This window comes from Ictidomys tridecemlineatus, chromosome 11, assembly GCF_052094955.1.
Source record: "Ictidomys tridecemlineatus isolate mIctTri1 chromosome 11, mIctTri1.hap1, whole genome shotgun sequence".
NCBI lineage: Eukaryota > Metazoa > Chordata > Mammalia > Rodentia > Sciuridae > Ictidomys > Ictidomys tridecemlineatus.
Window position 1 is genome coordinate 127109492 of NC_135487.1, and position 23131 is coordinate 127132622.

Consider the following 23131-nt stretch of genomic DNA (forward strand, 5'->3'; position numbering starts at 1 on the left):
CACTTATCAGAGAGAATATTCAGCATTTGGTTTTTTGGGATTGGCTTACTTCACTAAGCATGATATTCTCCAACTTCATCCATTTACCTGCAAATGGTATAATTTAGTTTCTTTATCCATAATCTGTTGAAGGGCCTCTAGGTTGCTTCCACAGTTTAGGTGTTGTGAATTGAGCTGCTATGAACATTGATGTGGCTGCATTATTATAGTATGCTGATTTTAAGTCCTTTGGCTATAGTCCAAGGAATGGGATAGCTGGGTCAAATGGTAGAACACAATTTTCTTAATCTTCTAAAAGGCATCTATACTTAACATACTTCATGGTGAAATATTGATGCTTCCTCCTAAGATTGAAAAGAAGGTAAAGAAGTCTGCTCTTACTACATGTACTAAGCATTGTCTGATGATGATCTGGATAATACCAATGTATTAAGTAAAAAAGGTGAGTTCAAGTTATAATTATGTGGACGGAAGAAGTGAAACTATTTCCATTCACAAATGACATGATTACTTGTATAGAGAATCAAAAGAGAGCTGCAGAAAAAATACTGTTTGTTGTAACACGAGTAGTAAGAACATGGGAAACATTCAGTATTTTAAAATGATTGTATTCTTACAAAACTGATTTTCTCCTAATATTTGATGCAACAGTCTTGTTACTAAGTGAAAGAAGCCAAGCTGAAAAGTCTGTGTACTGTTTGATTTCAGCTATTGTTTGTAATAAAGGTATGATTCTGGTGAGGGATGTTTATAATGAGGAAGGCTATGTATGTAGGGGCAGAGGGCATATGAGAAATCTGTATATCTTATACTCAATTTTGTTGTGAACCTAAAATATAAAGTCCATTTTTTAGAAAATCAGTTGTATTCCTACATACTAAAAGCAAATGGTTGGAAAATGATTTTTTTCTTTTTTGAACACTGGGGATTGAACCCAGGGGTCTTCAACCACTGAGCTGTGTTTCCAGTTCTTTTTATTATTTAGTGTTAAACAGACTCTCATTAAATTACCCACATGGCCTCCAATTTGAGATCCTCCTGCTGCCTTAGCCTTCTGAGGAGCTGGAATTGCAGATTGCAGGTATGTACCACCATGCCTGGCAGGTTTTTTTGTTTGTTTGTTTTTGTTTTAAACTGGGAATTGAACCCAGAGGCATTTTACCATTGAGTCACTGCCCCAGAACCTTTTTGGTTTTATTTTATTTTGAGGCAGAGTCTTATTAAGATGCTTAAGGCCTCACTGAATTATTGAGGCTAGCCTCCAATTTGTAGTCCAACTACCTCACCCTCCCTTGGTTTAGCATTCATTTTTAAAAATTACATTTACTTTTAACTGTTATTAAGAGTTGATGAGTACATGTTCATTTGGTTTAAAACTCAATAAAAGAACGTGAGTCAAAAAAATGAAGCTCAGTGGTAGAGCACTTGCCTTGCACATGTGAGGCACTGGATTCAATCCTCAGCACCACATAAAAATAAATAAAGGTATTGTGTCTTCTACAACTAAAAAGTTTATTTTAAAAAAAGAAAAGATGGAAGCTTGCTGGATGCGGTGGCGCAAGCCTGTAATCCCAGCAACTTAAAGAGGCTGAAACAGGAGGATCAAAAGTTCAAAGTAAGCCTAAACTACTTAGTGAGGCCCTAAGTAACATAGCAAGATCCTGTCTCAAAAATAAAAACAATAATGGCTGGGGATGTGGGTCAATGGTTAAGCACCCCTGGGTTCAATTCCTGGTACAAAAAAAAGATAAAACTAAAAAGTAAAATAAAAGATGAATTTTGCCAGATGCAATGTCACGTGCCATGATCCCAGCAACTCAGGAGGCTAAGGCAGGATGATCACGTGTTCAAAGCTAGCCTCAGCAACTTAGTAAAAATCTGTCTCAAAATAAGAAATAAAAAGGGCTGGGCTGGGGTTGTGGCTCAGTGGTAGTGTGCTCGCCTAGCATGCATGAGGCACTGGGTTCAATTCTTGGCAACACATAAAAATAAAGACAATAAAAGTCCATCAACAACTAAAAAAATAATTTAAGAAAAAAAAGAGCTAGGGGTATTGCTCAGTGGTTAAGTGTCCTTGGGTTCAATTCTTGGTACCAGAAAAAACAAAAAAAAAAGGAGACGCCTCCTTCCCAAAGATAAAGTTTCACATATACCCTTTCAAACTTTTTCCTGTGCACATATAGCTGTTTTTTTTTCAACCACTTCCTATGAAAGTTTACATTGTTCAGAAAAACGAAGAATTTTTTTACAGTGAATACATTATATCCTATCACCTAAATTCTATCACCAATATTTTATGTTATTTGGTTTGTTCTATGTGTATCTGTATATCATCTCTGTACATATGTTAGTTTATCTTACTTTTAGATGTACTCTAAATTGCATGCTGACTCTCTGAAAATAGCCTGCATTCTCCCTGGAATGTGTATTCCTTGCTTTAGCCCAAAATTCTCTCTGTCTTGAGACTGCCCCATTCTCCTTTGAATTTGTATCTACTTTAGATAAACCTGTCTGTGCCCATGAAAATACATAAATAAAGTAAATATATTCCCTAGGGCTGAGACTTAGTGGTAGAACACCTGCCTAGCATGTGTGAGGCCTTGGTTTCATTCCCAGCATAGAGTTGAAGAGTGTGGGGGGGTGATATACATATACTCCTGCACACAGACCCTACGTGTTTAACAATCCAGAACCGAATCTCAGTATTGCTTTATAGGTTCATGTTTTGAGGTGAATTTGCCATAAACAAAATACACAAATCTCAATGTGCGTTTTCTGCTTTTATAAATGCACTCACCTGTTTAAACCACACCCTTCCCTTTTGTATGTATATATGTACGTATGTGTGTATTACATCCCTTTTTAATTTTTCAGTTTGAGACAGAGTCAGTCTCACTAAGTTGCTTGGGACCTTGCCAAATTGCTGGGGCTGACCTCAAATTTGGAATCCTCATTCCTCAGCCAGGTGGGATTACAGGTGTGCACCATCACGCCTGGCTCCAAACCCTTCTCAATAATACTACCATCACCCCATAAATTTCCTTCATTCCCCTTCCCAATCAGTCCAACCATATCTAGCTATTTAATGTTTTTAGTATTTACAGAAATGAACTTGTGCTATAATGTTCAAAAACTTGGAGACATGTTATATTATCACATGAATACATAATATACCCCCTTTCATTTTAGTTAACTACATAATGTTACATTATTTTTATGTGCCAAAATTTTATTTTGGGCTGGGGATATACCTCCTTGGTAGAGTGCTTGCCTTGCATACACAAAGCCCTGTGTTCAATTCCCAGCACCACAAAAGAAACAATTTTATTTCATCCAGATATAGTAGCACACACCTATCTGTAATACCAGCAGCTTTGGAGGCTGAGGCAGGAGGATCATGAGTTTAAAATCGGCCTCCGCAATTTATCAAGACCCTAAGCAACTCATTGAGAACCCTGTCTTTAAATAAAATATGAAAAAGGACTGGGATATGGCTCAGAAATAAAGTGCCCCTGCGCTACATCCTTAGTATTAAAAAAAAGAAGAGATAAGTTAATTTTACATTTTTTGCAAATGTTTCTAATGCCTGGCTTAATAGGAGACAGCTAAGTTTTTGAGAGAGTTTTTAATAGGAGACAGCTAAGTTTCTTCATAAATTTTTAAATTTATGAAGAAACCTGATCTCACACACATATTGGAAAACAAGAGGACTATTTCAACACCAAGTTCAGATAATTGGATTTTTTTTATACCATACCAAAAGTATAAATGTGATGATTTCTTTAAGGTCAGTTTCAATGTAGAATCTGAAATCACTGAGCTATTTGCAGTCAGTTACATTAAAATCCATTGGTCTCTTGTAGTTTGGATGGAAGTTTTACCATTCCATGAATTTATCACATTTCATGTTTTTCAATGAGAAAAAAAAATAACTATGACCTGTCATCTCACCTACTGAGGGAGCTGAGACAGGAGGCTCACAATTTCCAGGCCAGTGTGGGCTAAATTAAAAGACCGTGTCTCAAACTTCAGGACAGGTGTAGCTCAGTGGTACAGCACCCCTGGATTCAATCCCTACTGGCACACAAAGAAAAAGGGGAGGGGAATCATTGAATTATATATATTTCTTTCACTATATAATATACTTGTTTCATCAAATTTTATCTTTGGCAACAAATGTTGTCAGTTTTCCTTTTTTGGTTGTTTGGGGTTTGAGGGGGTTGTTTGTTGGTTTTGGTTTTGTTTTTATTTGGTTTGGGATCTTGCTGAATTGCAGGAGCTGAACTTGAATTTGTGATCCTTCTACCTCAGCCTTCCAAGTATCTGGGATTATAAGGATTTGCTTCCACCACCCAGCTGTCAGTTTTGCTTCTATTCATTCATTTATTTTAGTTATAGATGGACATAATACCCTTTTGGTGGGGGGGGTACCGAAATTTGAACTCAGGAGCACTCAGCCTATGAGCTACATCCAAGCCCTCTTTTGTATCTTATTTAGAGATGGCGTCTCACTTGCTTAGTGCTTTGCTTTTGCTGAGGCTGGCTTTGAACTCATGATCCTCCTCCTCAGCATCCTGAGGAATTACAGGTGTGGGCCACTGTACCCTGCTTATTATTCATTTATTTTTTTAATTTTTTTTTATTTTTTTAGTTGTAATTGGACACAATAAATTTTATTTATGTATTTTATTTTTTAATATTTATTTTTTAGTTATAGTTGGACAATATTTTTATTAATTTATTTTTATGTGTTGTTGGGGTTCAAACCCAGGGCCTCACACATGCTAGGTGAACACCCTACTGCTGAGCCACAGCCCCAGCCCCTCATTTATTTATTTTTATGCGGTGTTGAGGATCAAACCCAGTGCCTCACATGTTCTAGGCAAGTGCTGTACCACTGAGCCACATTCCCAGCCCCTGTTAGTTGTGCTTCTTGAAGTAACAAGATCACTTTGCTTGATTTCAGTGCACATATTTTAGTGACCATAGTTTGTTCTTACAAATAAAAATAGTGTCACTTGAAAACAGCAACCAGTTTTCTAGTTATAATGGTGCAAACCTGTAATCTCCCGAGATTCAGGTCAGCCTCAGCAACATAGTGAGACCATGTCTCAAAATAAGGACTATAGTTATAGCTCAGTGGGAAAGCACCCCTGGATTCAATCTTCAGTACCAAAAAATAAATAAATAATAGGAAAAAGCAATTTGTTTCAAATATTTTTATAAATGCTTCTTCCCTGAAACAGCCATCCTACTTCAGTATGCAATAGGGATACCTTATGCATACTTCCATTGTGCTATGCAGAATGTTGAAAGTATTGTGGGTCACGATTTAGTATAGTTTTTTCTTTGTCAAGAACATTCTTATATAACTTCACATGTGTATAATATGTCAAAATATAATCTACTTTCATGTAGAACTAATGAGAACAAATAAAAAATTATAAAATTAATAAATAACATTCTTAAATGAAGCTGACCTTTTTTTCCCCTCCCATGTATGTATGGAGAATAATACAGTGACTCCTATTATTTTGTGCCATTGCGTTGATTTACTACAATGCCAGAAGTTTTACCAATTGTTGCTTTTATGCCATCAGTGCAAATTTCAGCACAATGAGAAAGGTATATAATAATAGTATCATTAAAATAGTTTTGACCTCTCGAATCCTCTTGAGTCATCAGAGCACACTAAGTCTTTCAACGAGAGAGTTAGTTTTCTGGGGTTTAGAGAAGACGAAAGGTCATTCACAGTAAAGAAGCTAGAGCTGGAAAAAACTTTTTAAGGTAGAAAGAGAGCTTTGAAATTTGGCCTATAAGTGGTGGTACATGCTTATAATGCCAGCTGCTTGAGAGGCTGAGGCAGGAGGATCACAGGTTCTAGAGTCTAGCCTTGGCAATTTATATAAGTCAGTAGTAGAATACCCCCACATTGAGATTCAGGTACCCCAAAAAACTAACAGTATTTCAGTAGGTTGGAAGAAATGTTAACAGGTCATAAGATTACATGGACTCTTCAGTTATTTAAATAGATTTCCCCTTCTTGTAGTTAAATTTGCACTAAATGTAATAATGAAAAGGAGAGCAGATGCCAGATCTGTATGGTTAATAGTTTTAATTGTCAAATAATTCTTAGTATTAACTTCATAGTGACCTGTGTATTTTTAGTAGTAATTTTACTGTCATTTATTTTATAGAAACTACTATAAAATTAAAATATATCTTTAGTATATGTCACATGGAGTATAGTTGAAAAAAGCTGAAATTAAAAATTGATGGTAGAGGCCAGGAGTGGTGGTTCACACCTGTGATCCCAGCAGCTAGGAGGCTGAGACAGGATGATTATGAGTTCAAAGCCTCAGCAACTTACCAAGGCCCTACACAACTTAGCAAGACCCATCTTTAAATAAAAATAAAAAGGGCTGGGGATGTGGGTCAGTAGTTAAGTGCCCCTGGTTTCAGTCCCTGGCACTCAAAAATAAATAAATAAATAAACAAAATTTTAAAAATTGATGGTAGAAAAGTCCATAAAATTTTTTTTTAATTCTTATTTCTATCATCAATGCATATTGATATTGTGGTTGCTTGATCCTTTGTATGAGTACATATCAGAATAGGTGTTGAAATTGATAGTTTTTGTTTGTTTGTTTGTTTCAGGAAAGTATCTAAGACAAAAAAGAATTGACTTCCAGCTTCCTTATGACATCCTATGGCAGTGGAAACACAATCAGGTACAAAGAGCCTATTTTAACAGATTTCATTCTTAAGCAGTTAGGGGTGGAAGGCATGGAATGCAAGTCTCTTCCTCTGCCCCTTGTTATGTTTTCCTCTTAGGAAATATCAAGAAGTGTCCCTGTGAATATTAGAGACTAAGAAAAGTAAATTTGCATTCATATTTAATGTGACCTATTTGCCTATATTCATACTGCAAAATAGCAGTAAGTTCCTGCCTCACTAAGCAACCTTCTGTTATTCTTGGCTTTTATTCTGATAGCAAAGATTTTTGTTCTGTAAGAATTCTGTTTGATGCAGGTCTCAGGAGAATACAGATGTATTGCCAGCAGCACTAGGAAATTTCAGGCTTTATTTTGGTTGGCTCCTTCCCATTGATTTGGAATTTGTTTTTCTCATACAAAAGAGATTCTTCTACCAAAGGAAGCAAGGAAATGTTTAACACTCTTATACTGCCAGAAGTCCTTTAAGTATATTGGTAACTAAAAATAGAAAGGTCCAGTTTTTCTCTACTGCATATCTAATTGAAAAGTTTTCCTTGGTGATTTTTGTATTAAGTTATAACTTCCAGGCTCTATATTGAGAAAAAACACTGGAAATAGAAATACACTTAAAATTAAGTGAACACACTTTTGAGTTTTGCCAAAATACTACCAAAGGTTAACTTCAGAAAGCCAAAAGCAGTTTGACATTCTCCTCTGCCTTTTCTTCTTGATGTTTGTCTCAACTTTTAACAATGAAAATAGTTCTTTGAACATATGGACAGAAAAATTATGGTGAGATTATTAGAATAGATGAATAAACAGTCCAGTTTACTCCAGGTTGCTATTTGTTTTGTTCTGTCTTCTATAGCAAAGTGCATGCAGGCTTTCTGACTGTCTTCTAGTCATCTTTTCTCCCTGCTCCCATCTTTCTTGATTAAAACGTGGGGCTTCATTTTAACTGCCTGCTTTTTCCCATTTAATTTTTAAATTAATTGCCTTCACTAAGATTTTCCTACAATTTCCACTCAAAATAATGGGTAAAAAAACAAAGTACCCATCTTTTTATTTTAGTATACCTACCCAAACCATCCAAACAATCCCTATGCACTTTTTTTGGTCTTGTTTATTTATTTCTGTTTTTGGTGCTGGGGATTAAATTCAGGAAATTATACATGCTGTGCATGCACTTTATGCTATACTCCTAACCCTTTTCCTTTGTTTTGATGGAGGCAAATAGAATTTTCTATTTTTTATGTCTTTCTTAATTTGTTCTAATTAATTATACATGACAGCAGAATGCATTTCAATTCATTGTATACAAATGGAGCACAACTTCTCATTTCTCTCTGACTGTCCACGATACAGTCACACTGTTTGTGTAATTGTACTTGTACATAGGGTAGTAATATCTGTCTCATTCCACCATTCTTCCCATGCCCAGCAAATAGAATATTAATTTTTCCGAATAACTGTGGTCTTTAGTGGGATTTTCATGTAATCCTATCCAAAAACATACTGAAGAAACATAATTGAAAATACATTTCTGTAAACTATTTTATGCTTCTGTTTAATCTGGTTCTTACCTTTTATTTTGGGGTTAAAAAGTGATCACAGGGAGTTTCTCTCAATTGTATCCAACCCAGAAAGTCTTATAAATATTTTTACATAAGCAGAGTACAGGGATAGTTTCCTATATTTTTAAGGATTGTTTGGCATTTGAAGTAAAATACTATATCAAAATTTTTCTTTTTTTCTTCTAGCTGTACAAAAAGCCAGATGTTCCACTGTATAAAAAAATCCGTTCAAGTGAGTAACTTGAGCTATTTTTCTGCTTCCATACCATCAGTGTTCTTAGCCTGGCACTTGAAAAATTATCTAGTATGTTCACAAACTATTCTTTGCTGTCTTCTCAAGATGTCTACGTTGATGTCAAACCCCTTTCTGGTTATGAGGCTACCACCTGTAACTGTAAGAAGCCAGATGATGACACCAGGAAGGGCTGTGTGGATGACTGCCTCAATAGGTACTGTAACTGATTCCTCTAAACCATAAAGGCTTCAAAGCAGAGAAATGACACTTTCTTTGGAGGTTAAAGTTAAATAGGCTCTTGGATTTCCTCTCAAGAAGTTGTACACAGATTATAAAACTTAATTGATCGGTTGATTATAGTAACAAAAAAAGAATGAGATTTACAGTCTTGTGCCTGGATTTAAATCTTCTTTAATATTTTGAGACATGGAGAATGTTATTTAAACCCTCTGATAAAAAAATGCCTTCATGTGGTGGATTTTATAAGACTACAGTAAGATAACATTCATAGGTTTATGTGTGACAGTGTTTATAAAGTATTAATAAACGAGGTCTTACCCACTTTCCTAGCTATCAATATATGGTAACAATAAGTTAACATTTATAGGATCCTATGAGACAATGTTTATAAAGTATTAATAAACACAGTCTTGGGCACCTTCCTAGCTATCGATATGTGGTAACAATAATGAGGGAGTAGAATAGGACAGTGGTACTAAGAGTAAAGAAGAAAGCCATGATATATTTTGGAAGAAAAATGTGCTGATGTACCATTATAAAGGGTATGTACATAATAACTGAGTCATACTGCTAAAGAGATGATAATACTATCCTCAGAGATGGAAAGTGTGGGCTTGACTGATTTGGAGATACGAATTATTTTGTTTGGGACCATTTAGTTTAACATGACATTGAAATTTCAGAATGGAAATAGAGACAAATGAGCTGAGATAGAATTTATTCGTTTTGAAATATGCTAGTTTATAATACAAAAAAGAACAGGTGAATTTCACATCGGTACTTCCTATTCTGGTTAGTTTTCCTAACCAAAATAACTGCTTTCCAGTCTCTAATCACTAGTCCAGTGAGATAAAGGAATGTGCTTCAGTACCTTCTGCTTTGGTGTAACAGTTGGGAAATTCTACCTTACTTACATCACTATAGAATAGAAAAGTGTTTTGTGCACTGATTATTTTTCACTCAGAAATTTTAAATGTATACTTTTACATATCACTGTGGTCCTTGAGCTCATCACATTTAAAACTCTATTATTATCCATACACTGAAATGCCATAGTTTTCATATGCTATGCTATTGTTGGTCATTTAAGTTATTTCTAATGTTTTACTATTTAAAATGTAACTACTATGAAACTCTTTTGTATAGATTCCCTTTTTTGTAAATCCTTAGAGTATATTCTCCAAAAATTTATGGTATAAAAAATGACTATATGTGTAAGAATTTTATGTATATATATTTTATATACTGTCAAAATATCAAGTTAATTTATGATATCACTGACAATATCATAAATATATGCCAAATATATTTGTTTTCTCATAGTCCTACTTGCTTTATGTATTTATGTCTTAATTTATTTTTGGAGATTTAGTGTTTTGAGGGATTAATATTTAGGAGTATTATATCCTTAGAGTTATTTAAATATATGTTTCTTTATATGCTAACATTACTGTATTTTTTCACATATTATTTTATTGTCTGTGAAATTACCATGATATTGATGCAGACTTATTGGTTAGTGTCTTTTTTCCTGACAGTAGTCCTATGAGGTAGGTAATAGTTTTACATTTTCCAGATGAAGTATCTTAGAATTTGGACAGTAATTTACTCCATATTACACAACACTTGAAAGATGGAGAAAGAATTTAAATTCATATCAGTTTGACCAAGACTCTTACTGGGCGCAATGGCACATGCCATTGATCCCAACTGCTCTGAAGGCTGAGGCACTTGGATCACTAGTTTGAAGCCAGCCCCAGCAACTTAGCAAGACTCTCAGCAACTTATTGAGACCCTGTCTCAAAATAAAAATGGGCTGGGAATGTAGCTCAGTAGTAAAATGTCTCTCAATTCAATCTCAGACCTACAAAAATGAAAAATATAAGTCATTGGGCTAGGTCTGTAGCTCAGTGGCAAAGCGCTTGCCTAGCATGCGTGAGACACTGGGTTTGATCCTCAGCACCGCATAAAAATTGACAAATAAAATAAAAGCATTCTGTCCATCTACAACTACAAAAAAAATAAATATATATGTATGTGTGTGTGTGTGTGTGTGTGTCTGTGTGTCTGTGTGTCTGTGTCTGTGTCTGTGTCTCATGTTTTTTCCTCTATACTATACTGCTAATTGCACTGAGGGTTGGTTGGTTTGTTTTTATTTTGTTTCTACCTGTGCTGGGGATTAATCCCAGGGCCTCTCACATACTAGGCAAGTGTTCTACAAATGAACTGACCTGTATCCCAGTCTGTTTTTTTGGTTTATTGTTTGGATGGTTTGTATGTACTGAGGGTAGAACCCAGGGGTGCCTTACCACTGAGCTACATCCCCAGACCTTTTTATTTTTTTATTTTGAGATAGTCTTGCTGAATTGCTGAGGCTGGCCAAGATTACAGGCATGTACCACTGTACCCAACCCCATCCCTTTTTTTGTTTAATTCACTTTAGAATTAAAAATTAGGGCTGGGGATGTGGCTCAAGCGGTAGCACGCTCGCCTGGCATGCGTGCGGCCCGAGTTCGATCCTCAGCACCACATACAAACAAAGATGATGTGTCCGCCAAAAACTAAAAAGTAAATATTAAAAAAAAAAAGAATTAAAAATTAAATATTTGGATATTTACCTTACATATTACAATGGTTATTTTATGTCTTTTTTTTTTTTTTTGTAGTTGTAGATGGACAACATACCTTTATTTTATTTATTTTTATGTGGTGCTAAGGATCGAACCCAATGCCTCACACATGCTAGGCAAGCGCTCTGCCACTGAGTTATACAGCCCCAGCCTTTATGTCATTTTTCTAAGGACAGATATTTATCCTTCACATTGTTGCTTTTCTTCAAAAAGAAAAGAAAACAAAAAACTTCCCTAAGTGAAAAGAGAAAGCAAACCCTTAAATATAATGCTATCAGCTGATTTCCATAGAAATGTGATCACTACATTAGCATATGATAACAAGATAATGTGATAAATGCATAAATATATAACAAAAAGTAAAATATATTACTTTTAACATTTCTTCTTCATAGATATTAAAGTAACCCTCATAAAGATGCAGCTAAATTACACCAGCTAATATGTAGGATGACTTTCCTGTTTTCATATTCAAGGTTCTATAAATATTGGAGAGGGAGTATTAAAGGATCTGTAGGATCGGCCTTTGTATTTCTCAGCTGACTCATTTGCAGGTGGTCCAAGAAACACTTTATTCAGGGCTAATTTTTTAAATAATTAGCTAGGCACTTGGCACATGCCTTTAATACCAGCTCCTTGGGAGGCTAGGGCTGGAGGATCAAAAGTTTAAAGCTAGCCTTGGCATCTTTGCAAGACCCTGTTCTCGAAACAAAAAAATAAAGGACTGGGATGTAGCTCATTGCTAAAATGCCCCTGGGTCCCACGCTTGGTACTGCAAAAAATAAAAATAAAATAACTTTTTAATAATTATTTGAAATAAGTACTTAAAAAAACTTTTTTAAGTTTTAAAAGTTAGACTTTTTAACATCATGCCTTGGGATTTGTTGATCCTTTCCACATAAACACCAGATTTAAAACCATGAACCAAGTTTCTATGACTAGTGTACATTTGTAAATTAGCTGCGAGTCTACAAACTGCCCTCCTATAATTCCAGCAACTGAGGTGGCTGAGGCAGGAGGATCACAAGTTCAAGGCTAGCCTCAGCATGACCCTGTCTTAAAATAAAAATTAGCCAGGCAGGGGCTGGGGTTGTGGCTTAGTTGTAGAATGCTTGCCTAGCACATGTAAGGCACTGGGTTCAATTCTCAGCACCACATAAAAATTAAAAAATAAATAAATAAAGTTCCATCAAAACTTTAAAAATATTAAAAACAAAAAAATTACCCAGGCAGGGTGGCACATGTTTGTAATCCCAGCAACTCGGGAGGCTGAGGCAGGAAGATGACAAGTTCAGAGCCAGCCTCAGTAACTTACTGAGGCCCTAAGCAACTTATCGAGACCCTGTCTCAAAAAAGGATTTGGAATGTGACTTAGCAGTTAAGTACCCAGAGTTCAATCCTCAGTGCCAAAGAATGAATAAATAATTTTTTATAAAAGCTGAATGCTTCTGGGAATATAAAAGTATATTGCTACCAGGCACAGTGCCATACACCTCTAATCCTAGCAATTTGGGAGGTTGAAACAGGAGGTTTGCAAGTTTGAGGCCAGCCTCAACAATTTAGCAAGGCCCTAAGCAACTTAGGGAGACCCTGTCTCAAAATAAAAATAAAAGGGCTGGGCTATGGATATAGCTCAGTTGGTAGAGTGCCTTCCTCACATGCACAAGGCCCTGGGTTCAATCCTCAGCACCAAAAATAAATAAATAAATAATGGGCTGGGAATGTGGCTTGGTGGTTAAGCTTGCCTGGGTTCAATCCCCACTACCAAAAAAAAAAAAAAAATACATACACAGACACACATATATCCATCCTAGAAAAAAATGCCTCTGGCAGTGGTTACCCTCAGAATTCACAGATTTTTTTTTTTTTTTTAAAGAGAGAGTGAGAGAGGAGAGAGAGAGAGAATTTTTTAATATTTATTTTTTAGTTCTCGGCAGACACAACATCTTTGTTGGTATGTGGTGCTGAGGATCGAACCCGGGCCACACGCATGCCAGGCGAGCGCGCTACCACTTGAGCCACATCCCCAGCCCTCACAGGTTTTTTTTAATATTTATTTTTTAGGTGTAGATGGACACAACACAATGCCTTTATTTTTATGTGGTGCGGAGGATCGAACCCGGGTCCCGCCCATGCTAGGTGAGCACTCTACCACTGAGCCACAATCCCAGCCCTCACAGATCACTTTTTTTTTTTTCAGTGCTGGGGATTAAAACAAGGGTGCTTCATCATCATGGAGTTGCACCCTCAGAACTTTTTTTTCTTTAAAGCCATTTTTATATATTTTGTTAATTGTAGATGGACACTATACCTTTATTTTGTTTATTTAGTTTTTTAATACGGTGCTAGGGATCAAACCCTGTGCCTCATGTGTGCTAAGCAAGCGTTACACCACTGAGCCACAACCCCAGCCCATCCCAGACCTTATTTTTCATTGCAAGACAGAATCTTACTAAGCTCTAAATTGCTAAGGCTAGCCCTAAACTTGCCATCCTCATCATGTCTCAACCTTTAGTGTTGCTGGGATTATAGGCGTGCACCACAGTGCCTAGCCTCAGACCTTTTTAAATTTCATTTTGACACAGGATCTTGTTAAATTGTCCAGGTTAGCCTCAAATTTGCAATCTTCTGCCTAGGTCCCCAAATAGCTGAGATTACAGGTGTGCACCTGACTCAAAGGACTTTTTGCTCCCTTTTAGTTCCTCTCTAAACTTCAGTATGAAATGAGTACAGCTTGCTTCCATTTACCCATCTTTGAGAACCTTTGAGAATCCTTCATTGTTTGTACCACAGATCAAATTCCTTGTCCCAAAAAATAAGAAAGATCATATTCACTCCCTCTCCCATACCTCCCCTACCTCCAAGGCTTATTCAAATCCTGATTAAGAGTGGGAATATTCATTTATTTAAAATGAAAACCCACTTCTAGTCACAGAGAATAATCAGAATCTTCATAGCTAGTTAAATTGATCACACTAATACATTTCCCAGTGCTATTGAGTTATCTTCGTAAGAAGTAGAACTTTTGGCCTAGACTATATGTTGAGGGGAAAAATATTTTCTGGTTTCTCAAAGGCATCACTACCTATGATAATGGCAGTTTATATCGCTAAATCAGAAACTTCACATCTTAGTTCACAGCATCTACTTTCAGATTTTGGAAAACTTATGGTTTGATTTTCCAGACACAGTGAATAGAAACAACCTATTTTACTTTTAAATTTTAAGAATTTTTTCAGACAAATTGAGTATATTTCAGTACCTACAACTGTAGACAACACAATTTTTCAGTAATGAGGATTGAACTCAATGCTCTACCACTGATCTAAATCCCCAGCTCTTTTTAAATTTTATTTTGAGATAGGATACCACTAAGTTGACCACATTGGTCTCCACTTGAATCCTTCTGTCTCACCTTCCTAAGTTGTTGGAATTACAGATTTGTGCCACTACACCTACTCCTTCCTTATTTTATTTTGGTTTTTTGTTTGTTTGTTTATATATATACACCCACATATATATATGTATATATCAGATGTAGATGGACACAATGCCTTTATTTTTATATGGTGCTGAGGATCAAATCTGGGTCCCACCTATGCTAGGTGAGCGCTCTACCGCTGAGCCACGATCCCAGCCCCTTATTTTGTTTTTTAAATTTATTTCTGTATTTTTCTATACACACACACACACACACACACACACACACACACACACAGGAATTGAACTCAGGGACATTCATCTTTTTCTTTCTTTTTTTTATGTGATGCTGAGGATCGAACCCAGGGCCTCATACCTGCGAGGCAAGTGCTGTGCTGCTGAGCTACAGCCCCAACCTCTGCCCTCAACCCTTTTTATTTTTTATTTTGAGACAGAATCTTGCTAAATTGCTCAGGGCCTCGCTAAATGTCTACGGCTGGCTTTGAACTCCAGATCTTCCTGCTTTGGGCTTCCTGGCCACTGGGATTACAGGCATGAGCTGCTACTCTGGCTCATTTTAATCATGCTTATCAGCCTAAGTAGGATTTCAAAGCATGTACCAAAATTTAATGCTCCCACAAAAGAACAAGGAATTTTTAAAAAGAAAGCAGTGAGAAAACATTAGTAACAACTTTCATCTACTATGTTCAGAAAGTTTTACTTAGTAATTCACTAGCAGTTATGAGTTCATATATACTAGAAATGTTATTTCCAATGTAGAAATATTTCCAGTAATAAGATACGAAATCTCATTAAAAATAAGAATAGTTTATGATATATGTACATTCCATGTATGTATTATATGTCAAAATACATTCTGCTGTCATGTAAGACTAAAAAAAAGAAAAATAAATAAAAAAGAAAAAAAACAGAAAAACAAAATAAGAATAGTACTTAATATCACTGAACTTATACCTAAAATTTTTTCAATAAATTCTACATCATTTATCATAATTTTTTTACAAAGTCAAAATGATCATGAGATGCAACGAAGCGTTCAGTATAAACATTGAATGAATAACTATGGGTGGCAGTTAATTTTTTTATTTTTATGTTTCATTTTGAGGCAGGGTCTCACTAAATTGCTTAGGGCCTCAGCCTCCCAGTTCACTGGGACTATAGGCAGGGACGGCAGTAAATTCTTTCTTTTATTTATATATATATATATATATTAGGTGTAGATGGACACAACCCAATGCCTTTATTTTTATGTGGTACTGAGGATCGAACCCAAGTCCTCCCTATGCGAGGCAAGCGCTCTACTGCTGAGCCACAATCCCAGCCCCAGTAAATGCATTCTTGATGTTGATAAATACTAATGGCGCTTATCCCAGATATTGAGTGAACAATTTGCATAATAATTTAGAAGAAGCATTGGGTATTTAAAGACTGATTTAGAAATTTTTGTGTGGTTAATTTTTAATTAAATATAATGATCTTAGTGAAATAAATTTTATTTAGCCAGTCTCATTGGCACATATATAATAATCCCAGTATCTGGGAAGGCTGAGGCAGGACAATCGTGAGTTCAAAACCAGCTTCAGCAATTCAGCGAGAAGCTAAGCAACTCAGTGAAGACCCTATCTCTAAATCAGATACAAAAAAGGACTGGGAATGTGGCTCAATGGTTAAGAGTCCCTGATTTTGATCCCTGATACAAAAAAAAAAAAACAAAACATTTATTTTATTTTATAATCATTTAAAAATGTGTTCTAGGGCTGGGGTTGTGGCTCAGTAGTAGAGCACTTGCCTAGTATGTGTGAGGTACTGGGTTCGATCCTCAGCACCACATAAAAATAAATACATAGAAAAAATAAAGATATCTCCAGCCTACAACTAAAAAAAAATAAAATAAAATTTAATGTATTCTACAAACCAGGCATGGTGGCACATGCTATAATACCAACAACTTGGGAGCCTGAGGCAGAAGAATCCCACGTTCCAGGTCATCTTGGACAATTTAGCAAGACCCTTCCTCAAAAAATAAGAATTCGAGCTGGGGATGTGTCTCAATCAGTAGCACGCTCGCCTAGCATGCACGGGACTCTGGGTTTGATCCTCAACACCACCTAAAACTAAAAAATAAATATTAAAAAAAAGAAGAAGAAGAAGAAGAAGGGGCTGCGCAGTGGCACGTGCCTAAAGAAGGGCCTGTAGATGTACTTCAGTGGTAGATCATTCCTGTGTTCTGTGTTTAATACTACAAAAAATAAATGTTTGTTATACTATGAAAAAAGGATAAAATAACCCAATGTATCACGTAAATTGATATACAGTTACTTCTTTTCTTTCTAGGATGATCTTTGCTGAGTGTTCCCCCAACACTTGCCCCTGTGGTGAGCAGTGCTGCAACCAGAGGATACAAAGGCATGAGTGGGTGCAGTGTCTGGAACGATTTCGAGCTGAGGAAAAGGGTTGGGGAATCAGAACCAAAGAGCCCCTTAAAGCTGGACAGTTCATCATTGAATATCTAGGGGAGGTTGTGAGCGAACAGGAGTTCAGGTAAGATAGTAAGTTTGGTGTTCCAATACAATGGCAAAGGTACGAGCTTAGAATGGAAAATGAAAAGTTTGAAATTACCTTTCAACCTTTTCATTAATTGGCTTTAAATAATTTCTTGGGGTTGGCTTCAAATAATTTTTGGGGTTGTGGCTCAGTGGTAGAGTGCTCGCCTAGCATGCATGAGGCGCTAGGTTTGGTCCTCAGCACCACATAAATGTGTCCACCTAAAACAGAATAAATATTTTTAAAAATAATAATTTCTTTTCTCTTCAGAAATAGGATGATTGAGCAGTATCATAATCACAGTGACCACTACTGTCTGAACCTGGACAGTGGGATGGTGATTGACAGTTACCGTATGGGAAATGAGGCCCGATTCATCAACCACAGCTGTGATCCAAATTGTGAAATGCAGAAATGGTAAGGAAGCAGGAAAATGTGAAGGGAAGAAACCAGCAGAGCAGAAGACATTAAGGGCAACCAGACATTAAATTTTCCACAATTTCAGTCAGTTATGCAAAGCATCTTAGACAATTGCCCATTATACCAGATCTTTCAGGCAGGGTAAGCTCCTGCTATTTCTTTTGTTCATCCAAACTACTCCCAGGAAAATACAGTAATTATGATAACTAGTTCCTCATATTTATGGAATGCTTACTATGTGCTAGATACTATTTTATATGGACCATCTCATTTTAGTTCATTTATTAGTCTATATTGCAAACTTTTTTATCAGTGGATTTGTCACAGTACGAAATAAAAATAAGTGAAATATGAGGTCTCTTTTCTCAAATGACTAGACTCTAGTTGAGAAGGAAAGAAATTATATCTAATAAGCAACCAAAAAATATAATAGACATGTAATGTAGCTCAGTGGTAAATCATTATTTCATATGCATGAGGCTTTTAGTTTGGTCCTTAGTACCATACGCAAAATAATTATATAACTATTGTAGTAGGAACAACTTTATTTTATGTAAGTTTTATTTAAATTGAAATATAATATACAAAGAAATATACCTCTTAATTGTACATTTTCATCAGTATTCATTTATGTTATCCACACCCCTATGTAAGTATAGAATGTTTTCATCATTTCAGAAAGTTTCCTTCTATGTCAATCAGTGCTCCTATCTCAAGGCGAACCTTGTTCTGATTTCTATTGTAATAGGGATTTAGTTGTTGTTTTGTTTGCCTATTCTAGAACTTTTTATGTATTTGCACTCTTTTGTGTCCGGCTTCTTACAGTTAGCATGGTATTTTTGCAGTTCGTCCATCTTGTTGAGTATTTTATGGTGGAGTAGTAGTCTATTTTTTTTTTTTTTAATTCACTGGTTTGTTTTATCCATTTTCCTGGTCATCTTTATATTTGAAAAGTTAGACAAGCAGAACAATTTCTTTTAAAAATACAGCTTACCAAAAATGTCACAAGAAATCAAAAGCCTGAATATCTACCAAACCACCAAAAAAAAAAAAAAAGAAAGAAAGAAACCACCTTGAAACTGTAATTAATTTAACAAAAGAAATTGTTAATTTAACAAAGAAACTTGAGAGCTGGGGATATATCTCATTGTTAAACCACTTGCCTAGTGTACAGAAAGCTTTGGGCTCAACACCCAGCACTGAAAAAATAAAAAAGAAACTTGAGACCCAGATACCTCCACTGATGATTCTTCATATACTTAAGAAATATTACTATGACTGCCAGTCTAATATAAATTGTACCCTTTTTATACCTAGCATAACTTCCATCCAAAACTTAACCAGGATGTTAAAAAAAATAGCTTCCATGAACTTTGGCACAAAAACCCTAAATAAAAATATCACTAAATAAAATCTAGAAGCATATTAAAAGGTTAATTCATGATGGCCATGTGGGATTTATTCCAGGAATGAAAAGTTACTTCAACATTAAAAAATAAATGTAGCTGGGCATGGTGGCTACATGACAGTAATTCCAGTGACTGGGGAGGCTGAGGCAGGAGAATTGAATATTTAAGAACATCCTCAGCAATTTATCAAGGCACTCAGCAACTTCATGAGACCCTGTCTCAAACAGCAAAAAGGTGTGGGGGTGTGGCTCAGTGGTAAAGCACCACTAGGTTCAATCCCCAGTACCCCAAAGGGAAAAAAAATTCTAGATGCCAGGTACACTGGCACATGCCTATAATCCCAGCAGTTTGAGAGGCTGAGGCAAGAGGATTGCCCACAAGTTCAAAGCCAGCTTCAGCAATTTAGCAAGACCCTAAGCAACTTAGGAAGACTCTTCCTCAAAAAAAAAAAAAAAAATGCAAAGGTCTCTGGACGAGGTTTGGTGGTTTAGTGGCCCGGGGTTCAATTCCTAGTACAAAAAAAAAAAAAATCTATAGCTAGCCAGGCATGGTGGCAAACAAGTATAATCCCAGTACTTCAAAGGCTGAGGCAAGAGAATCACAAGTTTGAGGCCAGCCCAGGCAATTTATCAGGACCCTATCTTAAAAACAAAAAAGGGTGGTAGTATTGCTCAGTGAGAGAGCCATTGCCTAGCATGTGCAAGGCCCTAGGTTCAATCCTCAGTACCCCTTTATAAAAATAAAAAAGATAAATGTATTGCAGTATATTAGTCACAACCAATTAGTGAATTTTAAATGATAATATTATTTATAATAACTTAACAAAAGGTTGTAGAATACTAGGCTAAAATCTAATGAAAGTTTCAAAGATATCTGTATTACAACCAATAAATATTAATGTGAGAAATTTAAAGTGATAGTAAATTAAAATACTAGTCTTCAATTAATGGAGGACTACAACATGTTCAAGGATTGGAAATCTCAATATTTTAGGATGTCACATCTTACCAAGTTTACCTATAAATTCAAGTCTATACAAAATCCAATCCTTATGATATTGATAAGCTGATTCCTAATATATATTATTAAATTGTGAATATAAATGAGGAACTGCGAAGGACCTAGCAAAGCCAAGATGATCTGAGCAACAAAATCTGCAGACTTATACCACCAAATTTTAATACTTACTATAAAGGTACAATAGAAGAGTATTTGCTTAAGATATATAATACATGAATACAGAAAATATAGGCAAAGATCCATATATTGTCACCTAATTTATGACAAAGCCTCCACTATATTTATATATAGTGGAGGTTGTTTTTCTTTTTTTTTTCTTTTTTTTTTTTTAAGTAAGTGCTCGATCCATTGTTTCTTAGCCCACACAGAAGAATTAAAGTGTATCATAGACCTAAATATCAATAGTTGAAACAATCAAATTTTCTAGATAGAAAAATGGGATAATTTTATTTCTTTGATTTGGGATAGGTGAAGATAAATAGGGCATAAATAGCATTGGCCATATAATGTAAAATTTTATAAAATTAAGAATTTCTATTTATCTTAATAAATACTAAGCTGGCATGTGTAAGACACAAGCAAAGTTTAACATTTAAGCTGGTGTTCAACATTAAGAAATCTAACATCAAGCCAGGCAAAGTGACCCAAGCCTGTAATCCCAGTTACTCAGAAGGGTAAGGCAGAAGAATCACAGGTTTAAGGACAGCATGAGTTCATTAGTGAGACCCTATCTCAAAATAAAAAAATAAAAGGACTGAGATTATATCTCAGTTATAAAGTGCCTGCCCCCAGTACCACCCAAAAAAAAAAAAAAAAAAAGTACTATTTATCTGGGCACAATGGCACATACCTCCAGAGTCATAACAACTCTGGATGCTGAAGCAAGAAGATTGTACATTCGAGGCACACTTCAGCAACATAGCAAAGCCTTAAGCAATTTAGTGAAATTCACCCTGTCTTCAAAAAGGACTAGGGATGTAGCTGAGTATTAGAGCACCCCTGAGTTCTATCCCCAGTACCAAAAAAATATATATATATACCTTTCCAACAATGTAAGACAAGCCATACACTGGGAAGATGATGTTTGCAATTTGTTTATTTAAAAAGGCCATCGTGGTGTTTTTTTGTTTTTTGCAGAATCTGCAAAAAAATCAGAGATAATTTAGTTTTTTTAAATAGGTAAAAAACTAGGTATTTCAAAAAAGGGAATATGAAAAAAAACAGTCAATAAATATACAAAAAAGTGCTTAACATCATTAGATATTATGACAATATTAAACCAAATTTAAAAATCACTACATACCACTACATCCAAAATGTCTAGAATTAAGGACTGAGGATAAAAAATGATATTGAAGGTGTAAAGAAACATGAATGCTCTTAAAATGCTGGTGAAATGTAAGTTATTATCTCTTTGAAAAAATAATTGGGGCTCACTGTGTTGCTCAGTGGTGCTTGCCTAGTATACAGTCCCCAGCACTGGGAAAAAAATGGTAAAGTTTTGGAAGTACCTCCTATATACTTACACATATTCAGTAACCCAGCAACCCTACTCCTTTGTATATCCCCACCAGAAATGAGTGTTTATGTTCAAAATACATATACAAGAATATCAATATTTTGTAAATAATAACCAGTAACCCAAATATTACTGCAATTAACCCAAATGTTCATCAGCAGTCGAACAGGTACATAAAGTGTGATTTATTTTTGTAAGGGAGTACTACACAGCAACATAAAGGTACAAACTGATGCATGCTGTGGAGTCAAATAACCTGAGTTTTAATCCTCTGGGTTCAAATGCTACTGTAGGTGCTATATGACCATGAATAAACTACTAAGCTACAAATACTTCTTGTATAAAATAGGAATGATAGTATCTATCTCAAAGGGTTATTTTAAAAATTAATGCCAAGACGTATTAACAGTATGGCATAGTAGTTAATATTTTGAAGCTGGACTACCTTGATCTGAAACTTGATTCTCCAAGTTACTAGCTATATGACTTTGGGCAAGTTGCTTATCCTATATATGCCTTAGATTTCACATTTGTAATATAGGGGTTATAATACTAACTAATAATGGTGTCTGGTTTTTAAAGTTGTCAAGGCATTAAATCAGTTAATATAACAAAATGTTATAATTAATACATCAAGCATTCAATAAATGTTAGCCATTATAAACTTATTTCTTATGTAAAACATCTAGAACACTACATAATAGATTGTTAGTAACTTGCATGTGGTAGAACAAGAGAGACACTTAGTAATAAAGGAGATCAGTAAGAACTGTAAGGTTTTTAGGTAGGACATGGGAAACAATTTTAATTCAATTAATAAACTAAAGCCTTTTTTTGTTTGTTTTTTTGTTTTTGTTTATGCCTTAGTGGGGATTGAACTCGGGGGATACTCTCCACAGAGCTACATCTCCAGCCTTTTTTTTTTTTTTTTTGAGACAGTCTCAAAGTTTCTGAGGTGGGTCCTCCTGCCTCAGCCTCCAGAGTCTCTATAATTACAGTCATATGCCACCATGCCAGGCTATAATACATCTTAACTTTTCTTGCTTAGTATTCAGAGTCTCTCTAAAATATTGCTTTAACAGGCCCAGTTGGCCTATGCCTGTAATTCCATCAACTCAGGAGAATGAGACACGTGGACTGCAATTAAGTATCTGTGTGTGTGCGCACATGCACTGTTCATCAGGTAGTATGATATAGTCTGGGTAGAACAGAGAGAGATTAAAAATGGAAGAATTCACCAGGCACGGTCATTCAAATCACTGAGTGTAATCCCAGTGATTTGGGAGGCTGAGGCACAGGATCACAAGTTAATGGCCAGTCTCAGGAGCTTAATGAGACTCTGACTCAAAATAAAAAATAAAAAGAACTGTGGATGTAGCTCAG

The 23131-nt window shown here is 35.6% G+C and overlaps 1 protein-coding gene across 6 annotated transcripts in view; it reads left to right on the forward strand.

Annotated features, from left to right (window-relative positions):
- Positions 1-23131, forward strand: part of Ash1l (ASH1 like histone lysine methyltransferase) — a 176655-nt gene that overhangs the window by 129710 nt on the left and 23814 nt on the right. For all 6 annotated transcript variants that reach the window (XM_078027423.1, XM_078027422.1, XM_040287678.2 and 3 more), the window contains 5 exons: positions 6658-6731; positions 8477-8522; positions 8631-8739; positions 17171-17377; positions 17651-17797. In XM_078027423.1, the coding sequence (XP_077883549.1) occupies positions 6658-6731; positions 8477-8522; positions 8631-8739; positions 17171-17377; positions 17651-17797 (583 nt within the window). The remainder of the gene's footprint in view (positions 1-6657; positions 6732-8476; positions 8523-8630; positions 8740-17170; positions 17378-17650; positions 17798-23131) is intronic.